This window comes from Salvelinus fontinalis, chromosome 7 (genome assembly GCF_029448725.1).
Source record: "Salvelinus fontinalis isolate EN_2023a chromosome 7, ASM2944872v1, whole genome shotgun sequence".
Classification (NCBI taxonomy): domain Eukaryota; kingdom Metazoa; phylum Chordata; class Actinopteri; order Salmoniformes; family Salmonidae; genus Salvelinus; species Salvelinus fontinalis.
In genome coordinates this window covers 45020257-45042874 of record NC_074671.1, presented here as the reverse complement: position 1 = coordinate 45042874, position 22618 = coordinate 45020257, and the positions used below count along the sequence as shown (strand labels likewise).

General features: G+C 45.1%; 1 protein-coding gene across 1 annotated transcript; it reads left to right on the top strand.

The window, feature by feature from the left end:
* The first annotated feature begins 243 nt into the window (after positions 1-243).
* Positions 244-21782, top strand: LOC129859514 (insulin receptor substrate 2-like). Its single transcript, XM_055929377.1, has 3 exons — positions 244-5526; positions 5784-6289; positions 19692-21782. The coding sequence occupies exons 1-3, from the start codon at positions 2828-2830 to the stop codon at positions 19694-19696; spliced, it is 3210 nt and encodes a 1069-aa protein (XP_055785352.1). The 5' UTR covers positions 244-2827; the 3' UTR covers positions 19697-21782.
* The last annotated feature ends 836 nt before the right edge of the window (positions 21783-22618 follow it).

The following is a 22618-nucleotide window of genomic DNA, read 5'->3' as shown; positions in this document are numbered from 1 at the left end:
GGGGGGGGGGTCGGGGTACCCCATTGGGGGGGTTAGAAATACAATAGCCAGATGCTCTATAAGGGGGGTGGGGGATATTGGCTGAATAGAATGGTGGCATTCTACAGTAGCCTCACCCCCACCCTACCCAGCTTGGCAACACCGATTGGAAAAAAAATAACAATATTTTTCGAAAGATTATGAAACCAATCAGGGCAGCTGAGCCTGGGGGACATGGGGGTTAAATGGGGTGTTGAGTGGGGTTTCATTTGACTGTTAAGAGGTTTGGGGGTGTAGGGAGGCTGTGACATTAAAGTTCAGAGAGCAGGACAAGACAAATCAAAGGTAGGTAGTATTTAGCATCGTGGCCCACAATTGGCAGGATGATCCAAGAGTTGGCAGATATTTGCTCCCCTGCTTATTGTAAAGACACTAGTGCTGCTTTTTGACTGTAACACCAGTGATACTCTAGTTACACCCTTATGTTATGCTAGGGAAATTGTGTTTCCATAGCTAGGGCTGACAGTGTAGAATTGTGAAGAGCATAGCCCAAAGGCCGACAGATGTTGATATTGAGTAATTTCATGAAAATGTGTACTTTCTTTATGAAACACTATTTTCCACCACCATGCTAGAGTAGCTAATGCTACTTCCTGGTGTTGCGCCCTGCGTTCAGCCAGGGGTAATCAACACGCTGCTGCAACCTGATTGGCTGAATGCTATACGCAACATCCGAGACTAGCATTCCTAGGCATTAGCCACTCTAGCATGGGTGTGGAAAATGGTGTTTCATAAAGAAAGTATGCATATTTTCCCCGTTTATTTTCTCGCCTTCTCACCATACAATTTAGTTAAGGAGGAAATCAACACCTTTGCAGCCTGAATGGAGAATGTTTTATGTACAAACCAGTCCACGGGGGCACGAATGTATAGCCGGCTGCATGCACTCCCTTTGGACGGTAAGAAGAAACAACTCAATATCGTCATCTGCCAGCCTTTGGGCTATGAGGAGCAGAATCAACAACCTCTGCATAATCAAAACAGTTGTTTTGTGAGAAGATGTTGAACTTCACAGTTAGCCATTGTTATGTAAAGGACAGCTGAAAAGTACCAGTGGCCCCAAGTGAGAGCAGGTCCCCTGGAGCCATGGCCCAGTGAGATACGCCAGCCCGCATAGATGGAAACAGAAAAGTCTGAGCCTTTTGTGTAAAACACTGGGGTAAATTCTGTATGGAAATGCACCATAAGACAAATCAATAAAGCAGTAGCTTCACAAAAAGGGGTGTTTTTCTATGCAGGGACGATGAGCTTAGGTTAGCCTATATTAAGCACTTGTTTTTATAGCACAATGAATAACAAGTGTGTTGATTACGCATAGCCTAAACACCAAATGGGAGTAGTGGGCATCATTTATCCATGACTGAGAATGTTGTGTTAGCTGAGAGGTCAACTGTGCATGCAGATTTGTATTTTAGAGAAAACAGAATAGGGCTACGGGGTCAATTAAGTCAATGAAATGAAATAAATTGTATTAAATCTAGTTGAGTTGCTCCAGTAGGCCTATATGTAACATCCCCAGACTGGAAGTGTCTGGTGAGACTATTACTATTTTTCACGCGAGAAAAAAAGTTCTTATATCAAAATTAGCCAGACGGTGGCAGCATTTCAAGCTTTAACGCGAAATTGGAGCTCCTGGCGCACCAAGTAAATAGAACCCCAAAAAACACACATCTCATCTATGTCATCACTATCACGATTTAAATACCCATACTCCAACCTAAACGTGATTCCCACAGTATGACAAGCGATTCAAATTATTTTGTTGAAAAACTATCTATGTGCATGTGTGCATAGAAACACAACTAACACAGTTCCACCTGGGAGATCAAATGCTTTAAATTGCAGGCTTGTTGATGAACCATGAGTAGAAAGTAGAAAGAATATAGAGGTCGGATACGCAGTTCTCTGTTGGACAGGGAGAGTGATACCCAAGCGCGCAAAATATATCATAACGCACGGTTATTTAAAAGTAGGGCGATGCTTATTTAGCGATTGAGGCGCTCCATGACATGCACTGCAGTCTCACAACAATACGAATAGTGCTCAGCTACATATTGTGCATTTGATAAAGAATAAACATTCACAGTTTCCCACACTATACATGGTAGGCCTATTGTATTTCACAGCAAAAAAACTAAAACAAATGTAATCCTCTATATTATGCATCGATGCTGAAGGCTATGCGCGTCTCTGCCAAAATGATCAGAGTGCAATGCAAGAGGCAACACCTAGCCTATTTATGCTATGTAGAACGCCTGCATTTGGACACTTACTCGGTTATTACATCGTTACAATGTAGCGGAAGGAGGCGTTAATTGGCTATTTTGATACATTTACCCTACGTTTCAGTGATATCTGCTGTACTATATGTACATGGAAAGGAAAAACGGGTAATATAGTAGGCGGGTTTAAAAGAACGAGAAGGGAAGGGTATGGCTGCGGAGTCGGGTCCCGTTTACCAGCTGTTCGTTCATTCCACCAATGAGTTGGGCAGAATTGGCTAGATTGACAGGCACGCCTTTCCAACGTTGCGCTGCCTTTTATGAGTGTGTAGTTTTCTTCTACTTTTTACTGCAAGCCAGAACTGGATGTAATAACGTCACATGTTGTTTTTCTCTCCAGCGCAATCACGGTGGTGTTATTTGGTGCTTAACTGTTGCAGACAGCGGGAGGGAATACCTGTGTCGGGTAATGGAATAATTAAAGCGGATTTACATTAGTTTTTTTCGGTGCTTTGGAAAATAGCACAAACAACTTCTCTAAAAGTAAGTAAAGCGTGCGCATCAGAATGGCGAGTCCTCCAACGAGTGGAGGACAGATGTTGTCTAATGTGACCAATAACAGTAATAACATTAAGAAATGTGGATATCTAAAGAAACAGAAGCATGGACACAGACGTTTTTTCGTGTTGAGAGAACCCAGCGAGAGCTTTCCTGCCCGGCTGGAATACTACGAGAGCGAGAAGAAGTGGAAAAACAAGTCGGCTGCTAAAAGGGTGATACTGCTGGACTCATGTCTTTGCATAAACAAGCGAGCTGACTCCAAGCACAAACACCTCATCGCCTTTTACACCAAGGACGAATACTTTGCAGTGGCAGCCGAAAACGAGCAGGAGCAGGAGAGCTGGTTTCGAGTGTTGTCGGATATGATCGAAGAGGGGAAAGTCTATGACAGCCCAACGTCTAATTCCACCTCTCTTTTCTGTTTCGAGGAGGCGAATTACGGTATGATCACGCCAACCACTGCCTTTCACAAGGAGGTATGGCAAGTGAATTTGAAGTCCAGGGGACTGGGTCAAACAAAACATTTGATAGGGGTGTTTAGGCTGTGTTTATCCAGTCGGACTATCAGCTTTGTGAAACTGAACTCGAAGGTTGCGGCTGTCAGTTTACAGCTCATGAATATCCGGAGATGTGGCCACTCTGACAGCTTTTTCTTCATCGAGGTTGGTAGGTCGGCTGTCACTGGCCCCGGTGAGCTCTGGATGCAGGCTGACGACTCGGTGGTTGCGCAAAACATCCACGAAACCATCCTGGAGGCGATGAAAGCCATGAAAGAGCTGTCAGAATTCAGACCTCGCAGTAAGAGTCAGTCGGCAAGAACCAACCCCATTTCAGTGCCCACAAGACGCAACTGGAATAATCTTCCCCCAAGTCAGACAGGGTTGGTGAGGAGGTCGAGAACAAACAGCATAGTGGCCACATCCCCAATGAGCAAGTTCACATCTTGTCGGATAAGAACTGCTAATGGGGGGGATGGCAGCATGGTCAGGCCAGTGTCTATGTCAATATCTATGAGCGGGAGTCCCACCAGTCCCCTCTCCAACCGGATCCCCCTAAGCCGGTCAAGTACGCTCTCCAGCGGACGCATTTGCCGGATACTGGAGTCCAGCCTCCAGCACAGCCGCTCCTTGCCCGTCTCCAACAACCCCCCCTCAGTCTGCAGTTCCATCTGCCTCTCTCCCATGAGTGGGACCCTCCCCACCCCTGATGCGGTCCACCGCCACTTCAGCTGCAGCACCTCCATCTCAGGCTCCCTCAGTGACGCAAACTTTATGCTATGCGACGAGTACAGCTCCAGCCCAGGCGACACCTCCAGGCTCCTACCCCTCACCAGGAGTGACACCCACGACTCCCTCTCCAGCACTCCCCCCTCCTGGGAGGCCAACGACCTGTGTGGCTACATGATTATGGACAGGACGAATGACCAACAGCGGGCGTGCCAGGAGGAGGACCTGACATCGCAGAAGGCGTACAGGAAGAGGTCATACTCTCTCACCACACCACGCCAACACAGGGTGCCCGCTCAGCTGTCGTCTGCCTCGTTGGATGAGTACACCCTATTGTGGGCTGCCCACCACAACAACAGCGGGCACCACTCCAGAAACCGCTCCATCTCCGCCTCCCCAAAGAGAGGCGAATCCAACGGTAACCTAGGAGGGGACGATGGCTATATGCCTATGATGACGGGTGTAGCAGCGCCGCCCGGGGGAAACAACAGCAAGGCAGACGCTTACATGCCCATGAGCCCCATGTGTGTCTCGGCTCCCAAGCAGATCATCAACCCCGGGGCCCAAATCCACCAGGACGGGGGCGGCTACCGGACCAACTCACCCAGCAGTGGAGGCTCCTTGGAGGACAGCGGCTACATGAGGATGTGGTGCAGCTCTAAGTCGTCCATTGAAAGCCCTGACAGCCGCTCGACCTACATGAACATGTCCCCTAGCAACGCTGCTTACACCACCTCGCAGACCTCCCCGGACTACTTCCTGGAGCAGCTTCTGGGTGGTGAGCCTTCCATCTACTCCGCAGACTCCCTGCCGCGCCCCACCAAACTCCACCAGACTTCCAAGGAGGTGGGGGACACTAATGACCAATACGTCCTGATGAGCCCCCAAGGCCATCCGTCGCTAGGTGGGGAGTCAGACGACTACTACTCAGTGATGACCAATGCGGCCACGCTCAACTCCTCGGTGCCCTCAGCCATCAGACAGAGCCGGGGAACTGAGAGCCTGACGTCCCACCAGGGGAGGATGGGGCGACCCAACCGGCTGTCTCTCGACAGCTTTAGGATCCTGCCCAGCATGAACGAGCACCTCTTGCCCGGGGAACCTAGGAGCCCGGGCGAGTATATCAACATAGACTTCAGTGAGAGCACCAAGTACTCCTCTCTGTCAGCATCCAATGAGAGCCAGGAGTCGTCTCCGGGCTCCATCGGCAGCCAGCCGAGGTCCCCTCTCTCCGACTACGTGAACCTGCACCACATCGTCTCGCACTCACCCAAGGCCGGAGACACCCCTGCCGGACGGTTAGACACGGTCCCTGAGTTATCCCTGTGCCCTTGTCTGGATGGGGAGGGAGTGTACCATCTCCGATCGAAGAGCGATTCCAAGTGCCCCCTGAGAGGCAAGGATGAGTACACCGAGATGACATTTGGACTTGGAATGGCCAACAAGCCTCCCCAGTTCGTCCCTCAGACCTCAGCAAGGTACACTCAGTACTCTAGCCATTATTTCAGTTATAAATACATTATTCAGCAACGTTATTTGGCTAGTTATAGAAAAGCATCTCAAACTATGAATAGGATGGATAGATTCCCCTTGCACGGCAGGCACTTTATATTATGTTTGTAAGTGGATTGAGTTCATGATAAGTATAAAATATTTTCTATATCACATCTATCTATGGATGTTTTGTAATAGACTATGTATTGTAATACATATTAACTCTGTTTATTATCTTCAGCCCCAGTGCCAGAGAGAAGAGGCTTTCCCTGGGTGAGCAGAGCCTCCCGGTGGGCATTGGGGTATTCCTCCTTGGCGCCGTCAACCCCGTGGATCCTGACAAGGCCGCCAAGGTGATCCGGGCCGACCCCCATGGGCGCAGGCGGCACAGCTCCGAAACCTTCTCCTCTACGGCTACCGTCACCCCTGTGTTCCCCTCGTTCGCTCATGGGAATGCCAAACGCCACAGCTCGGTGGAGAACCTGTCGGTGCGGAGCAGCGAGGGCTCAGACGAGGAGAGTGACAGCCCCATGATTAGAGAGAACTCTGCGGGCTTCCAGAATGGACTGAACTATATTGCCCTGAACCTAATGGAGAACCGGGACAGGGACATGGAGGGACCTTGTTGTGAAGACCTGCCCATGGTCAGCTTTAAGCCGGCCACCAGCTGCAAGGGAGCCCTCCATGGATTACACGTCGCGCCGTATGTCTGTTTGGGGTTCAAGGAGGCGGCAACCACTGTCAAAGGTGAGTGATGCTCCTGTTTGTTTGTGTGTGTGTGTTTTAGCTGTCCATTTCATGGCTGGTCAGAGTTTGTAAAGGTAGGGTTAGAGGTCTGCAGTGGTCATATACTAATGGCAATGTTGCTGCATTTTTGTTTATGGCGTCACTCATTTATACTGGAGGGTGCTGTCACTGTCAACAACAATAAGGGGATTTATATTGCATGAGAGGAAAACCTGAATGAAGGACTGGCAATGAGTTAAAAATGAATGATATTTCAGTTAGTACAGCATCCTACTACTGTTCAGCTTGCTATTCTGCCATGTGTATTGCGATTAGACGAGATAATGAAAAACACATGAGGGGAAAACATCTTTCAAAATGGAAACGTTGAGATTATTTGCTGTGGCGGCCTTGAATTTCAAATGTTTACCACCGAAGATGCGTAGGTGGTACATGACTTCAAAACGGACCTGCTGCGTGACGAATGTTGGACTTTTGAAACCACTGAAGTAAACAAGTGGTGGGTGGGTACGTAGGCACCATGACACTGCAGGACAAAATTGATTTTGGGCACCAGCCATTTTATAAAACAAGTGAGAAGTGTTTATTCTCTGTGTCATACTAATTATATTAGAAAAGACACGAGCGAATTTGGTTGATCGAATTACACACAGAAATTACGCACAGTGCGCAGGCGGAGTGTATACATGGACAGTGAAGAACGAAGGGTCTAAATAATATCAATATAGATTAATGTCTATATAATGGCTTGTTTACATTAAACTTACATTGATCTCCTATTGACAAGCACGTTTTTATAGTAATTATCATTGCATTACATGTTTAATACATTGCGCAATGACATGTTTAATACATTGCGCAATGGCATCACCTTTAGGCTTGGGCGGTATACCATATACCAGGGTATTTGTAAATAACCATAGGATGGTTTTTCATTACCGTCAATACTGTTTAACAATGTCTTAATTAATAAAAAATAAAAAAAGTGAATATTTGTAGCTACTTTTTAAGTAAATACCTGCAGTCAACTTGTGCAATACGTTAGGAGATGAAGAACATTGCGTTCTTAATTTCATAAGCTACATTATTATGAAGCTTAAATGGTAGTACCCAGTCACACGTCACGTGGTGTTTCATCACAAGTATAGAGTCATAACAATGTGAATGAGTGTAAGCATCTTCTGACAGGTGGTTGGTTTCATCAGGTCTGTGGCAGCTTTGTGTTCTCGGGAAAACCAGATAACCACGGTGGGATCCAGACCGAAGGAGTCTGAATGTAGACGCCTTCTGATAGTGTCTGAAGGTCACAACACTCAAAACAGGTTTTAACACACACGCAGAGGTCTCCTGAAGAGGAGACCTTACAGTTTATCATACCATAATTTATTAAGAAGCAGTGCGGCTTGGTTGGTTGTGTTTCGGAGGATGCATGGCTCTCGACCTTCGTCTCTCCCGAGCCCGTACGGAAGTTTTAGCGATGAGACAAGACAGTAACTACTAATAATTGGATACCACGAAATTGGGGAGAAAAAGGGGATAAAATAATAATTAAACCGATTTTACACTGTGCTTTGGTCCGAGTGTCATTACGACGATCGTGACAGAAGATCCCACCACACCAGGACCAAGCAGCGTGCCCAGGAGGAGAAGGTATCCTGGGCTTTGGAGGAGATCAAGGAGGAGAAGATATCCTGGACCTGGGAGGAAATAATGGGAGGACTTCCTTGGAAGCAGACGCAAGGAGAGAAGGGAAGACAGCGACAACGAAAGCCCAAAACAGCCCCCAATAATTGGGGGGGCACACGGGGTGGTCGGCGGAGCCGAGGAGTGAACCAGCGCCAATCTGGGAGGAGATGGAGAAATTGGAGGAGAGAGTCAGAAGACCGTCAGTGAGTTGATGGAGAAATTGGAGGAGAGAGAAATGAGAGAGTTGTTGTGTTGGTGTATGATGAATGACATTTGCCCTAAGGAGCGTGTCATCAGTTTGATGCAACCTGAGTCAGCTCTTCATACTCATCCTGAGGAGCGTGCTAGCAGCCTGGTAAAGACTGTGCCGGCTCCAAGCACCAGGTCTCCAGTACGCCTCCACAGCCCAGTACGTCCTGTGCCAGCTCCCCGCACTCGCCGTGCAGAGTGGGTCATCTGTCCGGGACAATTTGTGCCGGCTCTAGGCACCAGACCTCCAGTACGCCTCCACAGCCCAGTACGTCCTGTGCCAGCTCCTCGCACTTGTCCTGAAGTGTGTGTCACCAGTATGGTACCACCTGTGCCGGCTCCACGCATTAGGCCTCCAGTGCGCCTTCCCAGTCCGGTATGTTCTGTGCCTGCTCCTCGCACTCGCCCTGAAGTGTGTGACACCAGTCAGGTGCCACCTGTGCCGGCTCCACGCACCAGGCTTCCGGCAACAGTTCACAGTCCAGAGCTTCCGGCGACGGTCCCCAGTCCAGAGCTTCCGTGGACGGTCCACAGTCCGGAACCTCCTGCGAGGGTACACGGTCCGGAGCTTCCAGGCAAGGCGTCCAGTCCAGCTCCAAGGCCGGAGCCTTCCTCTGCGCCGATGCCCAGTCCAGGCACGGTGTCCAGTCCCGCTCCAAGGCCGGAGCCTTCCTCTTCGCCGGTGCCCTGTCCAGGCACGGCGTCCAGTCCCGCTCCATGGCAAGAGCCTACCTCTGCGCCGATGTCCAGGCACGGCATCCAGTCCCGCTCCAAGGCCGGAGCCTTCCTCTGCGCCGGTGCCCAGTCCGGGTGTGGCGTTCAACCCAGCTCCATGGCCGGGGCCCTCCTCTGCGCAGAGGCCCAGTCCGGGCACGGCGTTCTACCTGGCCACGGACCCGTTGTCTGGATGGGGGCAAAGTCCCGCACCAGAGCCGCCACCGATGCTGGATCCGCGGGATGAGCGGGTTCTTCGTCCCGCACCAGAGCTGCCACCGATGCTGGCGGATCCGCGAGCGGAGTGGGTACTTCGCACCGGAGCCGCCACCAACTCTAGATGCCCACCCGGACCCTCCCCTATTGAGTCAGGTTTTGCGGCCGGAGTCCGCACCTTTGGGGGGGTTACTGTCACGCCCTGACCATAGAGAGCCTTTTTATTCTCTATTTTGGTTAGGTCGGGGTGTGACTAGGGTGGGTAATCTAGATGGTTTTATTTCTATGTTGGCCTGGTATGGTTCCCAATCAGAGGCAGCTGTTTAGCGTTGTCTCTGATTGGGGATGCTATTTAGGCAGCCATTTCCCACTGGTTTTTGTGGGATCTTGTTTATGTGTAGTTGCCTGTAAGCACTCCATAGCTTCACGTGTGCTTTATTCTTTATTGTTTTTTGTGCGGTTCACTTCAAATAAAATGTCGAACCGATTTCATGCTGCGCTTTGGTCCGAGTGTTATTACGACGGTCGTGACAATAGTTGATGTGTCTGTTACTTGAATTCTGAAGCATTTATTTGCGCTGCAATCTGAGGTGCAGATTGAAAAGCATGCCCAGAGTAAACTGCCTGCTACTCAGTCCCAGTTGCTAATATATGCATATTATTAGTAGATTTGGATAGAAAACACTCTGAAGTTTCTAAAACTGTTTGAATGATGTCTGTGAGTATAACAGAACTCATATGGCAGGCAAAAACCTGAGAAAAAATCCAACCAGGAAGTGTGAAATCTGAGGTTGGTCGTTTTTCAACTCATTCCCTATTGAAGATACAGTGGGATATGGGTCATGTTGCACTTCCTAAGGCTTCCACTAGATGTCAACATTCTTTAGAACCTTGTTTGATGCTTCTACTGTGAAGTGGGGCCGAATGAGAGGGGAATGAGTCAGAGGTCTGCCAGAATGCCTTGAGCTCGTGATGCTCGTTCACGTGAGAGCGAGCTCTGTTCCATTGCTTTTCTGAAGACAAAGGAATCCTCCGGTTGGAACATTATTGAAGATTTATGTTTAAAACATCCTAAATACTTTGTTTGACATGTTTCTACGGACTGTAATATGACTTTTTGTCTGAACTTCAGCCTGGACCTGCCCGCGCGTCGTGAGTTTAGATTGTGTACTGAACGCGCAAACCAAAAGGAGTAATTTGGACAAATTATGGACTTTATGGAACAAATCAAACATTTATTGTGGAACTGCCATTCCTGGGAGTGCATTTTGACGAAGATCATCAAACATAAGTGAATATTTATAATGCTATTTCTGACTTATGTTGACTCCAACATGGCGGATATCTTCTTGGGTTGTTTTGGTCTCTGAGCGCCGTACTCAGATTATTGCATGGTTTGCTTTTTCTGTAAAAAATTTTTAAAATCTGACACAGCGGTTGCATTAACGAGAAGTATATCTTTAAATCTGTGAATAACAGTTGTATCTTTTATCAGTGTTTATTATGAGTATTTCTGTGATTTGATGTGGCTCTGTCCAAATTCACGGGATGTTTTGGAGGCAAAGCCAAATGTAAACTGAGGTTTTTGGATATAAATATGAACTTGATCGAACAAAACATTGTGTAATCTGATGACGAATATCAAAGGATAGTGATTAGTTTGATCTATTTCTGCTTTTTGTGACTCCTCTCTTTAGTTGGAAAATCGCTGTATGCTTTCTGTGACTAATTCCTGACCTAACATAATGATATGTTCTGCTTTCGCCGAAAAGCTTTTTTGAAATCGGACATTGTGGTTGGATTAACGAGAATGTTATCTTTAAAATGGTGTCTCTTTAAAGTTATTAATGTCCCGCATTGACTGACCTTCATGTCTTAAGGTAATGGACTATTGTTTCTTTTTGCTTTTTTGAGCTGTTCTTGCCATAATATGGACTTGGGTTTTTAACATCTTCTATATACCAACCCTACCTTCTCATAACACAACTGATTGGCTCATGAAGCTGGTTGAGAGAACGTGCAAAGATGTCAGCAAGGCAAAGGTTGGCTACTTGGCATAGTCAGAAAGATATTTTGAATTGTGTGGCACTTTTTTGGTTACTACATGATTCCATATGTGTTATTTTCCGTAAGTATTCAGACTTTTGCTATGAGACACAAAATTGAGCTCAGGTGCATCCTGTTTCCATTGATCATCCTTGATGTTTCTAAAACTTGATTGGAGTCTACCTGTGGTAAATTCAATTGATTGGATATAATTTGGAACTGCACACACCTGTCTAATACAAGGTCCCACAGTTGACAGTGCATGTCAGAGCAAAAACCAAACCATGAGGTCGAGGGAATTGTCTGTAGCGCTCCAAGACAGGATTGTGTCGACCACTTCTGGGGAATTTCTGCAGCATTGAACGTTCCCAAGAACACAGTGGCCTCAATAATTCTTAAATGGAAGAACTTTGGAACAACCAAGACTCTTCCTCGAGCGGGCCGCCCGGCCAAACTGAGCAATCGGGGGAGAAGGGCCTTACAATTTTTAAAACATTACAATACATTCACACATTTCACAACACTGTGCACCCTCGGGCCCCTACACCTCTACCACATATCTACAGTACAAAATCCATGTGCATAGTGCGTATGTTATCGTGTGTGTATGCATGCGTTTGTGTTGCTTCACAGTCCCCGCTGTTCCGTAAGGTGTATTGGCTGGGTCTTTCAGCATGACAATGATCCCAAACACACCGCCCGGGCAACGAAGGAGTGGCTTCGTAAGAAGCATTTCAAGGTCCTGTTGTGGCCTAGCCAGTCTCCAGATCTCAACCCCATAGAAAATCTTTGGAGGGAGTTGAAAGTGGTCCCGTGTGGCTCAGTTGGTAGAGCATGGCGCTTGCAACGCCAGGGTTGTGGGTTCATTCCCCACGGGGGGACCAGGATGAATATGTATTAACTTTCCAATTTGTAAGTCGCTCTGGATAAGAGCGTCTGCTAAATGACTTAAATGTAAAATGTAAATGTAAATGTGTCTAATACTTGTATGTTTGAGAAAATTGAATTATGAGATTTCTGTTGATTGAATTTGGCGCCCTGCAATTTCATTGGCTGTTGGTGAGGGGTTTCGCTAGCGGAATCCCGTTCCGCTAGCGGAACCCCAGTCCTAGACATGTTAACTCTATGAACGTATCCTCTGCAGCAGAGGTAACTCTGGGTCTTCCTTTCCTGTGGCGGTCCTCATGAGAGGCAGTTTCATTATAGCGCTTGATGGTTTTTGCGACTGCACTTGAAGAAACTTTCAAAGTTCTTAATTTTCCGTATTGACTGACCTTCATGTCTTAAAGTAATGATGGACTGTCGTTTCTCTTTGCTTATTTGAGCTGTTCTTGTCATTATATGGACTTGGTCTTTTACCAAATAGGGCAAACTTCTGTATACCCACCCCTACCTTATCACAACACAACTGATTGACTCAAACGCATTAAGAAAGAAATTCCACAAAATGAACTTTTAATTAACAAGGCACATGCATTTAAATTAAAACATTCCAGGTGACTACCTCATGAAGCTGGTTGAGAGAATGCCAAGAGTGTGCAAAGCTGTCATCAAGGCATAGGGTGGCTACTTTGAAGAATCTCAAATGTAAAATATATTGGTTACTACATGAATCCATGTGTTATTTTATAGTTTTGATGTCCTCACTATTATTCTACAATGTATAGAAAATAGTAAAAAATAAAGACAAACCCTTGAATGAGTAGGTGTGTCCAAACTTTTGACTGGTACTGTACATCTACTATAATAACACTTTTCACGTTATTCATTCATAAATACTCATCTGCAGAGCTTGTATGCATCTCCTTCAGAGATCTGTTTAGGAAAGTGCTGTGAGAATGCTGTACTCAAAGTAGGGATCCAGCCTATGCAAGCTAGAACATCTTGTCAGTGTTTTTATGACACGTCAGCCCTAGGCAGTTCCTTACACACCTGTTCCTTCCATGCCTCAGTCAGAAAGGCAGGCAGGCAATAAAACATGCTGCAGCCCCAAGCACCCGTCAATAAATCATCCAAGGCATAGGTCCATCTGACTGGCCTGGTGTCAGTTTTCTGGCCTAGAATAGTCCCTGTGGTGGCTATAAACAAACCAATGTTCCAGTCTCAGGGGCAAGGCACACGGAGTCAGTGTTTTGGCTCATTGTACCTTGTAAACATTGAGGTGCAGGAGACTTGTTGACAGGTGAGGGATTTTTAGTTGCTTGCACTTTTATCAAACACTGTGTGTGTGTTTGAGAGCAAGAGCGTATGTGACTGTTTCTCTGTGTGTGTGAGGCCTCATCCATGTGCGGGTCCCTTGGAGGCGGCATCCACGCCAATGTCTTTCATGAATTTGGCTAGTCACTAGTCGCGCCGCGGGTCAGAAAAACAAGTGAGCTCGTTGTTTACTAGATGCCAGGAAATGACGAAGTGTCACGCTCGGAATTCCTGTCTGTGTTGCAGAGGCTGCTGGGAGGGACGGGGCAACTGAACATACATTATTATCCTAAACTCCCTAGTCCATGCTGATGATAAGCATACCCATAATGTTATGAAGCCACCACCATTCTTGAAAATATGAAGAGTGGTACTCTGGGATCTATTGTGATGGGTTGCCCCAAACATAACACTTTGTATTCAGGACATAAAGTTAATTTCTTTGACAATTTTTTTTGTAGTTTTACTTTAAGATGCCTGCTTTGAAATATTTGTATTCTGTGCAGGCGTCCTTATTTTCACTGTCATTTAGGTTAGTATTGTGGAGTAACTACAATCCATCCTCAGTTTTCTCCTATCACAGACATTAAACTCTAACTGTTTTAAAGTCACCATTGGGCTCATGGTGAAATCCCTGAGTAGTTTTCTTCCTCTACGGCAAGTTAGGAGGGGCGCAGGTATCTTTGTAGTGACTGGGTGTTGGAGGCTTTGGAAAACCTCCTTGGTCTTTGTGTTTCAATCTATGTTTTGAAATTCACTGCTCGACTGAGGGGCCTTACAGATAATTCTATGTGTGGGGTACAGAGATGAGGTAGTCATTCAAAAATCATGTTAAACATTATTATTTCACAGTCCATGCAACTTATTATGTGACTTCTTATGCACATTTTGCCGCAACAAAGAGGATGAATACTTATTGACTCAAGACATTTCAGCTTTTATTAATTTGTAAAAATATCCAAAAACAATTATATTTTGTCATTATGGGGTATTGGGTATAGGCCAGTGACCCAAAATCTCAATTTAAGCAATTTTAAATGTATGCTATAACACAACAAAATGTGGAAAAAGAACTTGTGAAAGAACTTGACTGGCCTGCACAACCCCATCGATCACCTTTGGGATGAATTGGAACACCGACTGTGAGCCAAGCCTAATTTCCCAACATCAGTGCCCGACCTCACTAATGCTCTTGTGGCTGAATGGAAGCAAGTCCCCTCATCTATGTTCCAACATCTAGTGGAAAGCCTTCCCAAGAGTGGAGGCTGTTCTATCAACAAAAGGGGAACCAACTCCATATTAATGCCCATGATCTTGGAATGGGATGTACGACGAGCAGGTGTCCACATATCTTCGGTGACTTCTTGCTAGTCAGAGACCTGATACGGTGTTTATCTTTAACTTCAAAGCCACACAATGAATGAGTGGGAGGAGAGGGAGAGAGACATGGCAGTTTTGCTAGGTACAAAGTACCAACTCAGCCATCCCAGGTATTTAGAGCCTCCGACACCATGTGCGTCTGCCTGGAATGCCACCACAGGGTTGTTTTTGGATAAACAGCACCCCTCAGACAGACTCCTGAACTTCCTCTTCTCTCTCCGTCACTGTCAATCAGTCAAAGGACTTGGGCCTCGGCAGTGACATTGTTGATGGATAGATATTTTGCGTGATTATCCAGACGACAGTTGGTTGCATAAATAGAAAGGTCACAGGACAGTCACTGTGTTTGTTTACCTTCTGCCTCATCGGCAGGCCAGGGCACGTGGGCACCAACTCTGTTTACCTCTGTGTACTAATGTATGCTAATGTAAATCCTATCACAATGACCTGAGAGTGTGCTAATGTGAGCTAACCCCATGACCTGGGCACTCATCCTTGGTGAACAAGGTGTTCAGAGATTTGTAGAAGTGTCAGGAAGAGGTTTAGGGATGTCTCTTCCTCTCTGGAGACTAATAGCCTTTTATCTGATCAGGTCTGTCTTGTTTTTCAATCCCTCTCTCTCTCTCTCATTTGACATCAGGTGTTTTGCCCTAATGGCTGGCAGCAACGAGGGTAAACACCCAGAGTGTTTTTGTGTGTGGACACACACACACACACTTGCGGACACACACTTTGGACTCCTTGAGAGGGGAGTGAGTGCTCCTATGAGTGGCGCGCGGTGAAAACTGCAAACTCTTCTTGAGTGGTGGCAGATGGCTCTGCATCCGGGAGGAGGGGTAATGCAGGAGGGGTAATGCACCTGCCGTACACCGCTATCTCCCTGTCAACCCCCACCTTTGTCCTATATATATATAAATTATCACTATATATATATATATATATATATATATGAGTGATAATTTATTTTCCATATGTCCAGCCCTAGTGTGCAGTCTAGTAGTATAGTAGTGGGTGGTGCTAGCCTGCCTTGACTGGCGTGCAAGGTACTGTCCAGTACTCACCAGTGACTGTTGCTCTTGTCCCAAATGGCACCCTATTCTCTATGTAGTGCACTACTTTTGACAGGGCCCATTGCACTCTGTCAAAAAGTAGTGTATCATTATAGGGTGCAATTTTATTTATATATATATAAATATATATATATTTATAAACAAATAAACTGTTACAAGTCATGGGTAAGAAATAAAAAAAATACTAAATAAAATAGTGCAAGTTAATATGCATTATAACTGTTAGCTTCATGGCACATCACAGTTGAAGTTGGGGTAGTTGTTGTCTTACAAGTTGGGGTAGTTGTTGTCTTATGGTCTTACAAGCAAGAAAGACAAGTCTGTCTATGGTCTCTGGCTTTAAAGCTGCCCTATGGCAGGTCACTATGTTGCCACCTGTGCTAAAAACACATTCTGAGAGGGAGCCGGTCGCAGGAATGCACAGGTAGCGCTTTGCCAGGTGGCTGACTTTGGGAAAGTTTTTTTGGGTAGATCTTCCACCAGTCCAGTGGATTGATTTCACTGTCAGCATCAGGAGACTGAGGCAGCAGCTGAGTTCCTTTTCTACCAGTTGGATTTCAGTAAGACCTGCGGTAGTGGAGCATGGCTTTTTTGAAAAAACTGCCCAGCGACTTTCTCTTTAGCTGGCAGTTGTGGTGAAGCAACAGCAACGTCTCCCTGTGCTGGGCTTGGGTTTTCATGTCCCTCATTGACCATCTCTCAGACAGCTCTTGCTTTTATGTGGCCCACCTTCTCCTCTTTGATGTAATGTGTTTTAAAAATTTTATTCATTTAGCAGCAGGTGCAGCCCAGGGGCCAGTCTAATGTCCATCAACCCGGGAAGGGGAGTGGGGGGGGATGAAGCCGTAGCCAGTAGCTCACACTCTAGCACAGCTCTCTCAGATATCCATCCTATCCGTGACCGAATCAGAGCTGCGATTGTTCTTCATCTACAGATTGCGTGTTGAATCGGATGTGATCAAAGATCATCATCATCAGCATTTGTCAGTGCTGCTTTTGGTTTAGAACAACCAAATACAGTAGAATAGTGGAACATCACGCACACCAGATGCAGATTATTTTTGCTCTGGGCCAGGCAAAGTGTGTGTTACGTGTTTTGTTCTTGTACAACACCCCCACCTCTTTTACTTTATCTCTATCGTTCCGAGAGACGTCAGGGAGCATGCTCAATGAGGCTCTGCTTTCATTTCAAAAGAAATTGAGATATTAGAGGCAGTTCGACCCTCCCTCTCCTCGCTTGATTTGTCTCCCTCTCTGCTCCGCGGGCTTATTTTCTCTCACTCTTTCCTGCTCTTTTCCTGTTCTCTTTCCTCTTTTGGTGTTCTTTTCTCTCTTTTTCTTGTAGTTTTTTTGTTTTGCTTACTCTGTGCTACCGCTCTTTTCATGTTTCTCTCTTTCTCACTCCGTTTAGTATCACACACAAACATCCCCTCCAAACACACGCACTGCTGCGTCAGAGTTTCCAGCAGGTGGCGGTTGCAGTGCAGACGCTGTGACACGGTGACTAAACTAGGCCAGGATGTTCCCGGCTCCAGATAACCCACGCGGCAGCCGTCGCCAGGCAGCGGTCCCTTACATTTATCCTCAGCAGCTGCAGCCAGGGTTAGAGTTAGAGATGAGATTACACACTGTGTGTGGCTGGGGATTAGACACCGCCGCCAGGTTGTTAGTTATGGAGGTGGGATGAAAGGGTGTGTGCATACACACTCTCAGTCTCTGTCTCTCTCTCTCTCTGCCTTAGACTCACGTAAACACACACCATCTTCCAAAACCATTCACAAATTTGCTTTAGTTGTTAGCTGCACTGCAGTTCAGTTTCGGCATTGTAAACTGCCGAAGTCCACCATAGTGGCATGTGTACTATATGTGAATAAGCAGTCTATAAGATGTACAATCACTGAACAGCAACATATCAGAGCCTTTGCAGTGAGGTACAAGGCCCTCTGCCCCAACCCCAACCGTGCCCTCTGTAATACGGTTTGCAGGGCCACTCTGCTCTCCTGCTCTGCTCTCTAAGCCCCCATCATTGCTGGCCGGGCCCATTTCTGGAAGACCCAGATGGCATTGAGGAGCTCCACAGCTGGTGCTTTATCCCCCTACTGCAGTACTCCTAACCCCCCTCCTCCCTCCTCAGCCCCTACAAAGCTGCTGCTGCTTTTGCTTGGCGTGATAGCGTCCCAAGCGCATCGCCCTACTGAGCTATAATAATAATAACCCTCCTTTTTCTTGATCTCCTTATTGTTATGATAATCATTATTATAATAATAAGTAATGTCGTTATCATTAGTTGGCTTAGTATAGCAACCTTGTATAACCACCATCGAGCTGTAGGCCGAAGTGCATCCTGTTTAGTCTTAATACCATACTTAGGCCTATATTTCAATACTTACATTACTGTAGCTTATAGACTGTATCAATCATTAATTCATTCATGTCATCATACAGCATACAAGTCATTCATCATTTAAAATGCAATCAACCCTTTAGTTTTAAAATAAAATAGCAAAGTGACTCTTGAATAATTAGCATAAACAATAAATAAACATGCATTTTGGAAATTGCATTCACTAATGAATGCGACTGGTTTTAGACTTTGCTGTAATAAAGGCTTTACAAAAAAGACTCTCTGGTATGCTTGTAATTTATTTAGTGTTGTTTACATTGTTCCAAACGGTCAGAGAAATTATATTGTAATATAACAGCACCTGTTTGGCAATTGGCACACATAATATGCACGCAGTGCTTGCTCCTAACCTTATTTTTCTTGATCTCCAGTATTTTCCATAACGAGTCAAATTTATTCCAAACGTCTGACTTCCCCTTTACCTCCTTAGCAACCTAAACATTCCCCCATTTTTCGAGTTTATTTGTCCTCTGCAAGTCCTCTGCATCCATTTTGGTGTCATATGTGTCAAGGTTTTCGGAGTTTGTTGAATTTATTGATGTGATTATGATATGCTATAGGTCAGGCCCTATTGGTCACATGCATGTGATGCATACATGTGTTATGGAAAAAGAGCAAGGGTTGAGGGAATAGGGAATGTTTTTCCTAAACAAATGAGGGATTTCGGTAACAGACTTTTTCAGTCCCCAATGGCTGGTAGTTATATTGCAGCTTCAGCAACACGGACAGAGCGATAAACACTGTTGATGTTATGTGGTGGTCGCTCCAGCAGGGAGGAGAGAGGGAGACAATGGGTGCAAGTCACACAGCCACTCGCTGTGTTTTTTTTGTAACACAGCGCAGAAAGTTTGAACCCGGCACAAGGTCGTGAGTGTGTGCGCGAGAGCGGTGCGACGCACAATTGCTGTTCCGGGTTGTCTAGCTTTTTTTCCCAAACAGCTACAGATATAGGATCTTAATTTGAGCCAGTTTGCTACAGCAGGAGAATAATCCTGCAGTAACAGGAAATGTGGATTATAGTTGCGCAGGAAATTTCTCAGCAACAAAAGACTGATCAAATTAAGATCCTACATCTATAATTCGGAGTGTGTTGTTGTGACACACAAACAGGCTGAAAATTTGAATCTCTCCGAGGATGGAATGAATGGTAACAGGAGGCTGTTTTACCTCTATCTCTCTCCAGATGTCAGATATAAGCATGGGATTTTTTGTCTATAAGAGTTGTTTGTGGTAGCAGTGGAAACCAAGAACCCTAATTTGAGGTAGCTTGACTGACATAGGAAATAATAAGAGATTTCTAAGAAATCCAAGAATTTCTAAGCTAATTGCAGTCTGTATTGACTCAAAGCGCCATGTAATGCAATGATACTTAACATGCTCTTCTCTCTCTTTCCTTCTTTCTTTCTCTCTTTCATTCTTAACCCCCCCCCCCCCCCCCAAGACTGAACAGGACAGTGGATGATCCAAGCCCTCATCATCCATGCTCTGAGATGGACAGTCATACATTGGGGGCGGCTGAGACAACCTGCTGCTGTAAATTAACTCGAGAAGTAAGGCTGTGCCTCATGTGACCCAACAAACACCCCCACCATGGCTAACTCCCTTGCCCATGGATGGGAATCCTAACACTGGTGCTGTCCCACTCTGTACTAAAAAGGAAATGGGGCCAGAGGCTCCTGTATATGGGGGACCTCTGTATGTGTCTAGAGGCTATATTTCTGGCTCTGTTTATCTGTTTTGAATTTTCCCTCTGGTTTTTGGTTTTGTCTCATGGACTGTGAGTAGCCTGTCTGTTGACCCACAAGACAGCACATGTAAGGCACAGTACATGTACTTACACCCTCCTCAAAAGATTTGTCAACACCCCCCCAACACACACACACACACACAGCATGCATATATTATTTATTTACTTACATGAGTATGGATGGGTCGACGTTTGTGTGTGTAAAAACAGAAACCATGATAGTTTCAGTAACACATTCGCTAGCAAACCATTTAAAATACTCCAATCCCTACCTCAGAAAGAGCAAGGCCGCATACTGAGTAATGTATAGATATATTTAGGTTGTATTTATTTTGTAATGTTTCATAAAGACCAGCCCAATGCCTTACTGTCTTTAATGTATTTGTAAGGCACAACAAAGACAATCTGATTTATTCTTCTGATATTAAAGTATTTTCTTAATTCTAATTTCATGCTATATGATACTATTTAAGAGCATTTATTACTAGTTCCAGTTATGAGGTGAGAAATACATATTAATGTAGTAAGGATGCAAAGATGTTGGTCTGTGTACTTCCTAGTAGTAGTCAGAACTTCAACTAACCCAAGCATTTACTGTATTTGCAATGCATTACCCATATCCCTAGCTGTAACCTGATTACATGATAGAACATCTCAATGATTTAGTTTTGGGGGTAGAACGACACGATTTGGAGTCATGGGGATTGCCACAGTCACTGCTGGTGTAAGCATGAGGAGTACATAGTGCCAGGGTACTGTTCATTAGGCATCAAACGGATGAAAATGAACTGAAACAAGGGAAGACTACTTGGACTTAGAAATGTTTGGTGCCCCATAATGAATTGTGCCCCAGTTTTCTCACACATTTCTCACAACTCATTAGATTGTAACACACTAGCGACACATCTGAATGTAGTAGAGCACTTGATGTAGTAGAAACGACAATTGAAAATTAAGTGGGAGACATTTATCAAACTGTATTATTTAATATGTACTACACTTATGAAGTATTTTCTCTGCAGGCTTTTTTGTGTAGATTATGTACATAAGAGTTTATCTGAAATAGGATGTAGATAGTGAAGATAAATTTAGTCATGTTGCAATGAAATTACTAAACAATGTAAAGAAAATATTTTTGAAAATTATGTTTTTGGATTGCAATGTATGCCTTTACCCCCTCACATTTACTTGTGAATAAGTCTATAATATTTAAAAATAGAATTACCTTCGGTATATTTAGTTATCTTTGCCTTGTTGACAACACTTTACCCATATGGCATATTCAATAGTGAAACACATTAACTTAGTTTGTAACCAAATGTACACATTGTGTTGATATATATTTTAAGTTTTTGAAGAAAGGAAACTATTTTGCTCGTTGTATATCTCTTTCTACCTACTTTTGATGCTATTTTTTGTCACTGGAAACATATAGTGTATATATATTCAACAGTGCGCTCACTTTTAGTGTATATCTACTGTTTCTTACTCGAAGATTGAAATATGAACTATATTGAGATGGCACAGATTGAACATGTCTTCCATTGTACATACTTCATAAAAACTGATTGTGATGCTCTAAAGAGAATTTTAATTGTATTAGTCAGTATCACCAACGAACACTTTTTTTGTGTCTCAAATGTCTATGTAGTGTACTACTTTTGATCATGGCCCATTGGGCTCTGGTCAAAAAGTAGTGCACTATGTAGGAAATAAAGTGGCATTTGGGACTGAGTGGACAAACTCATGTAATGAAAAGAGAGAACCCTCCCTCCCATCAGGATATTCCAGGTGTCTGAGTATTTCTGCCTTTTTCTGCTGCTTGAAAAATGTATCCTGTTTAGGAGACCACAGAAAACTCATTCAGCAAATAACTTCCTTCCGGGTTCGTGTCGGACTCAGGGCTTAATAGGGCAGCCAGAGAGGGTCAAGAGGGTTCTCTATCACTTACTCACTCACTCACACACCACAACACTCTCACATCAATAGGCCAACTGCTCCAGTTCTCAACCATAGTGCACAGAGTACTCAGCTCTATTGTCCCTGTGGAGGCTCTATCCCTCCTAGGTACGCTTGATGGGACAAACAACAACGCCACTATGAAAAAACACATAACAGAGACCATGTCTTCTCTCCATTTAGAAGATACCAGCACATTTGCATCCTCATAACTCCCATCGGGATATTCTCGGGCTTTTGAGTATCGTTGCCTTTTCCTGCAGCCTGCAAACATTTCCCCTTTTAGAAGGAGACCATAGGAAGCTCATGTTCAGCAAATGACTTCCTTCCTGGTTATAGTGTCGGACATGGCTTAATAAGGCAGCCAGAAAGGGAATCTCACACACACACACGTGCAGTACTAGATGACTGGAGTTCAGCAGCCAGGCAGACATGAAGTCTTATGCAACGCCTGTCATCATATCAAGTACAAAGTGTTCCGTACCCCCACTGAGCTACTGTTCTGTTCCAGTCTCGCAGGCCCTGTTTATGGACATATTTGTTTGAAACTACAGCAGGAAAGAAAGGATGGATAAGAAAATAGAAGAAAGGGTGCCTTCAGTCTTCTTTGAGAGAGTGTGTTCAAAGTGTGTTGTATGACCGCTGGTGGAGTGTGTTGGGGG

Coding starts and splice junctions, on each gene's coding strand:
- LOC129859514 (XM_055929377.1), top strand. CDS start 2,828: ATGGCGAGTCCTCCAACGAGTGGAGGACAGATGTTGTCTAATGTGACC. Junction 5,527..5,783: donor GTCCCTCAGACCTCAGCAAG/GTACACTCAGTA, acceptor TATTATCTTCAG/CCCCAGTGCCAGAGAGAAGA.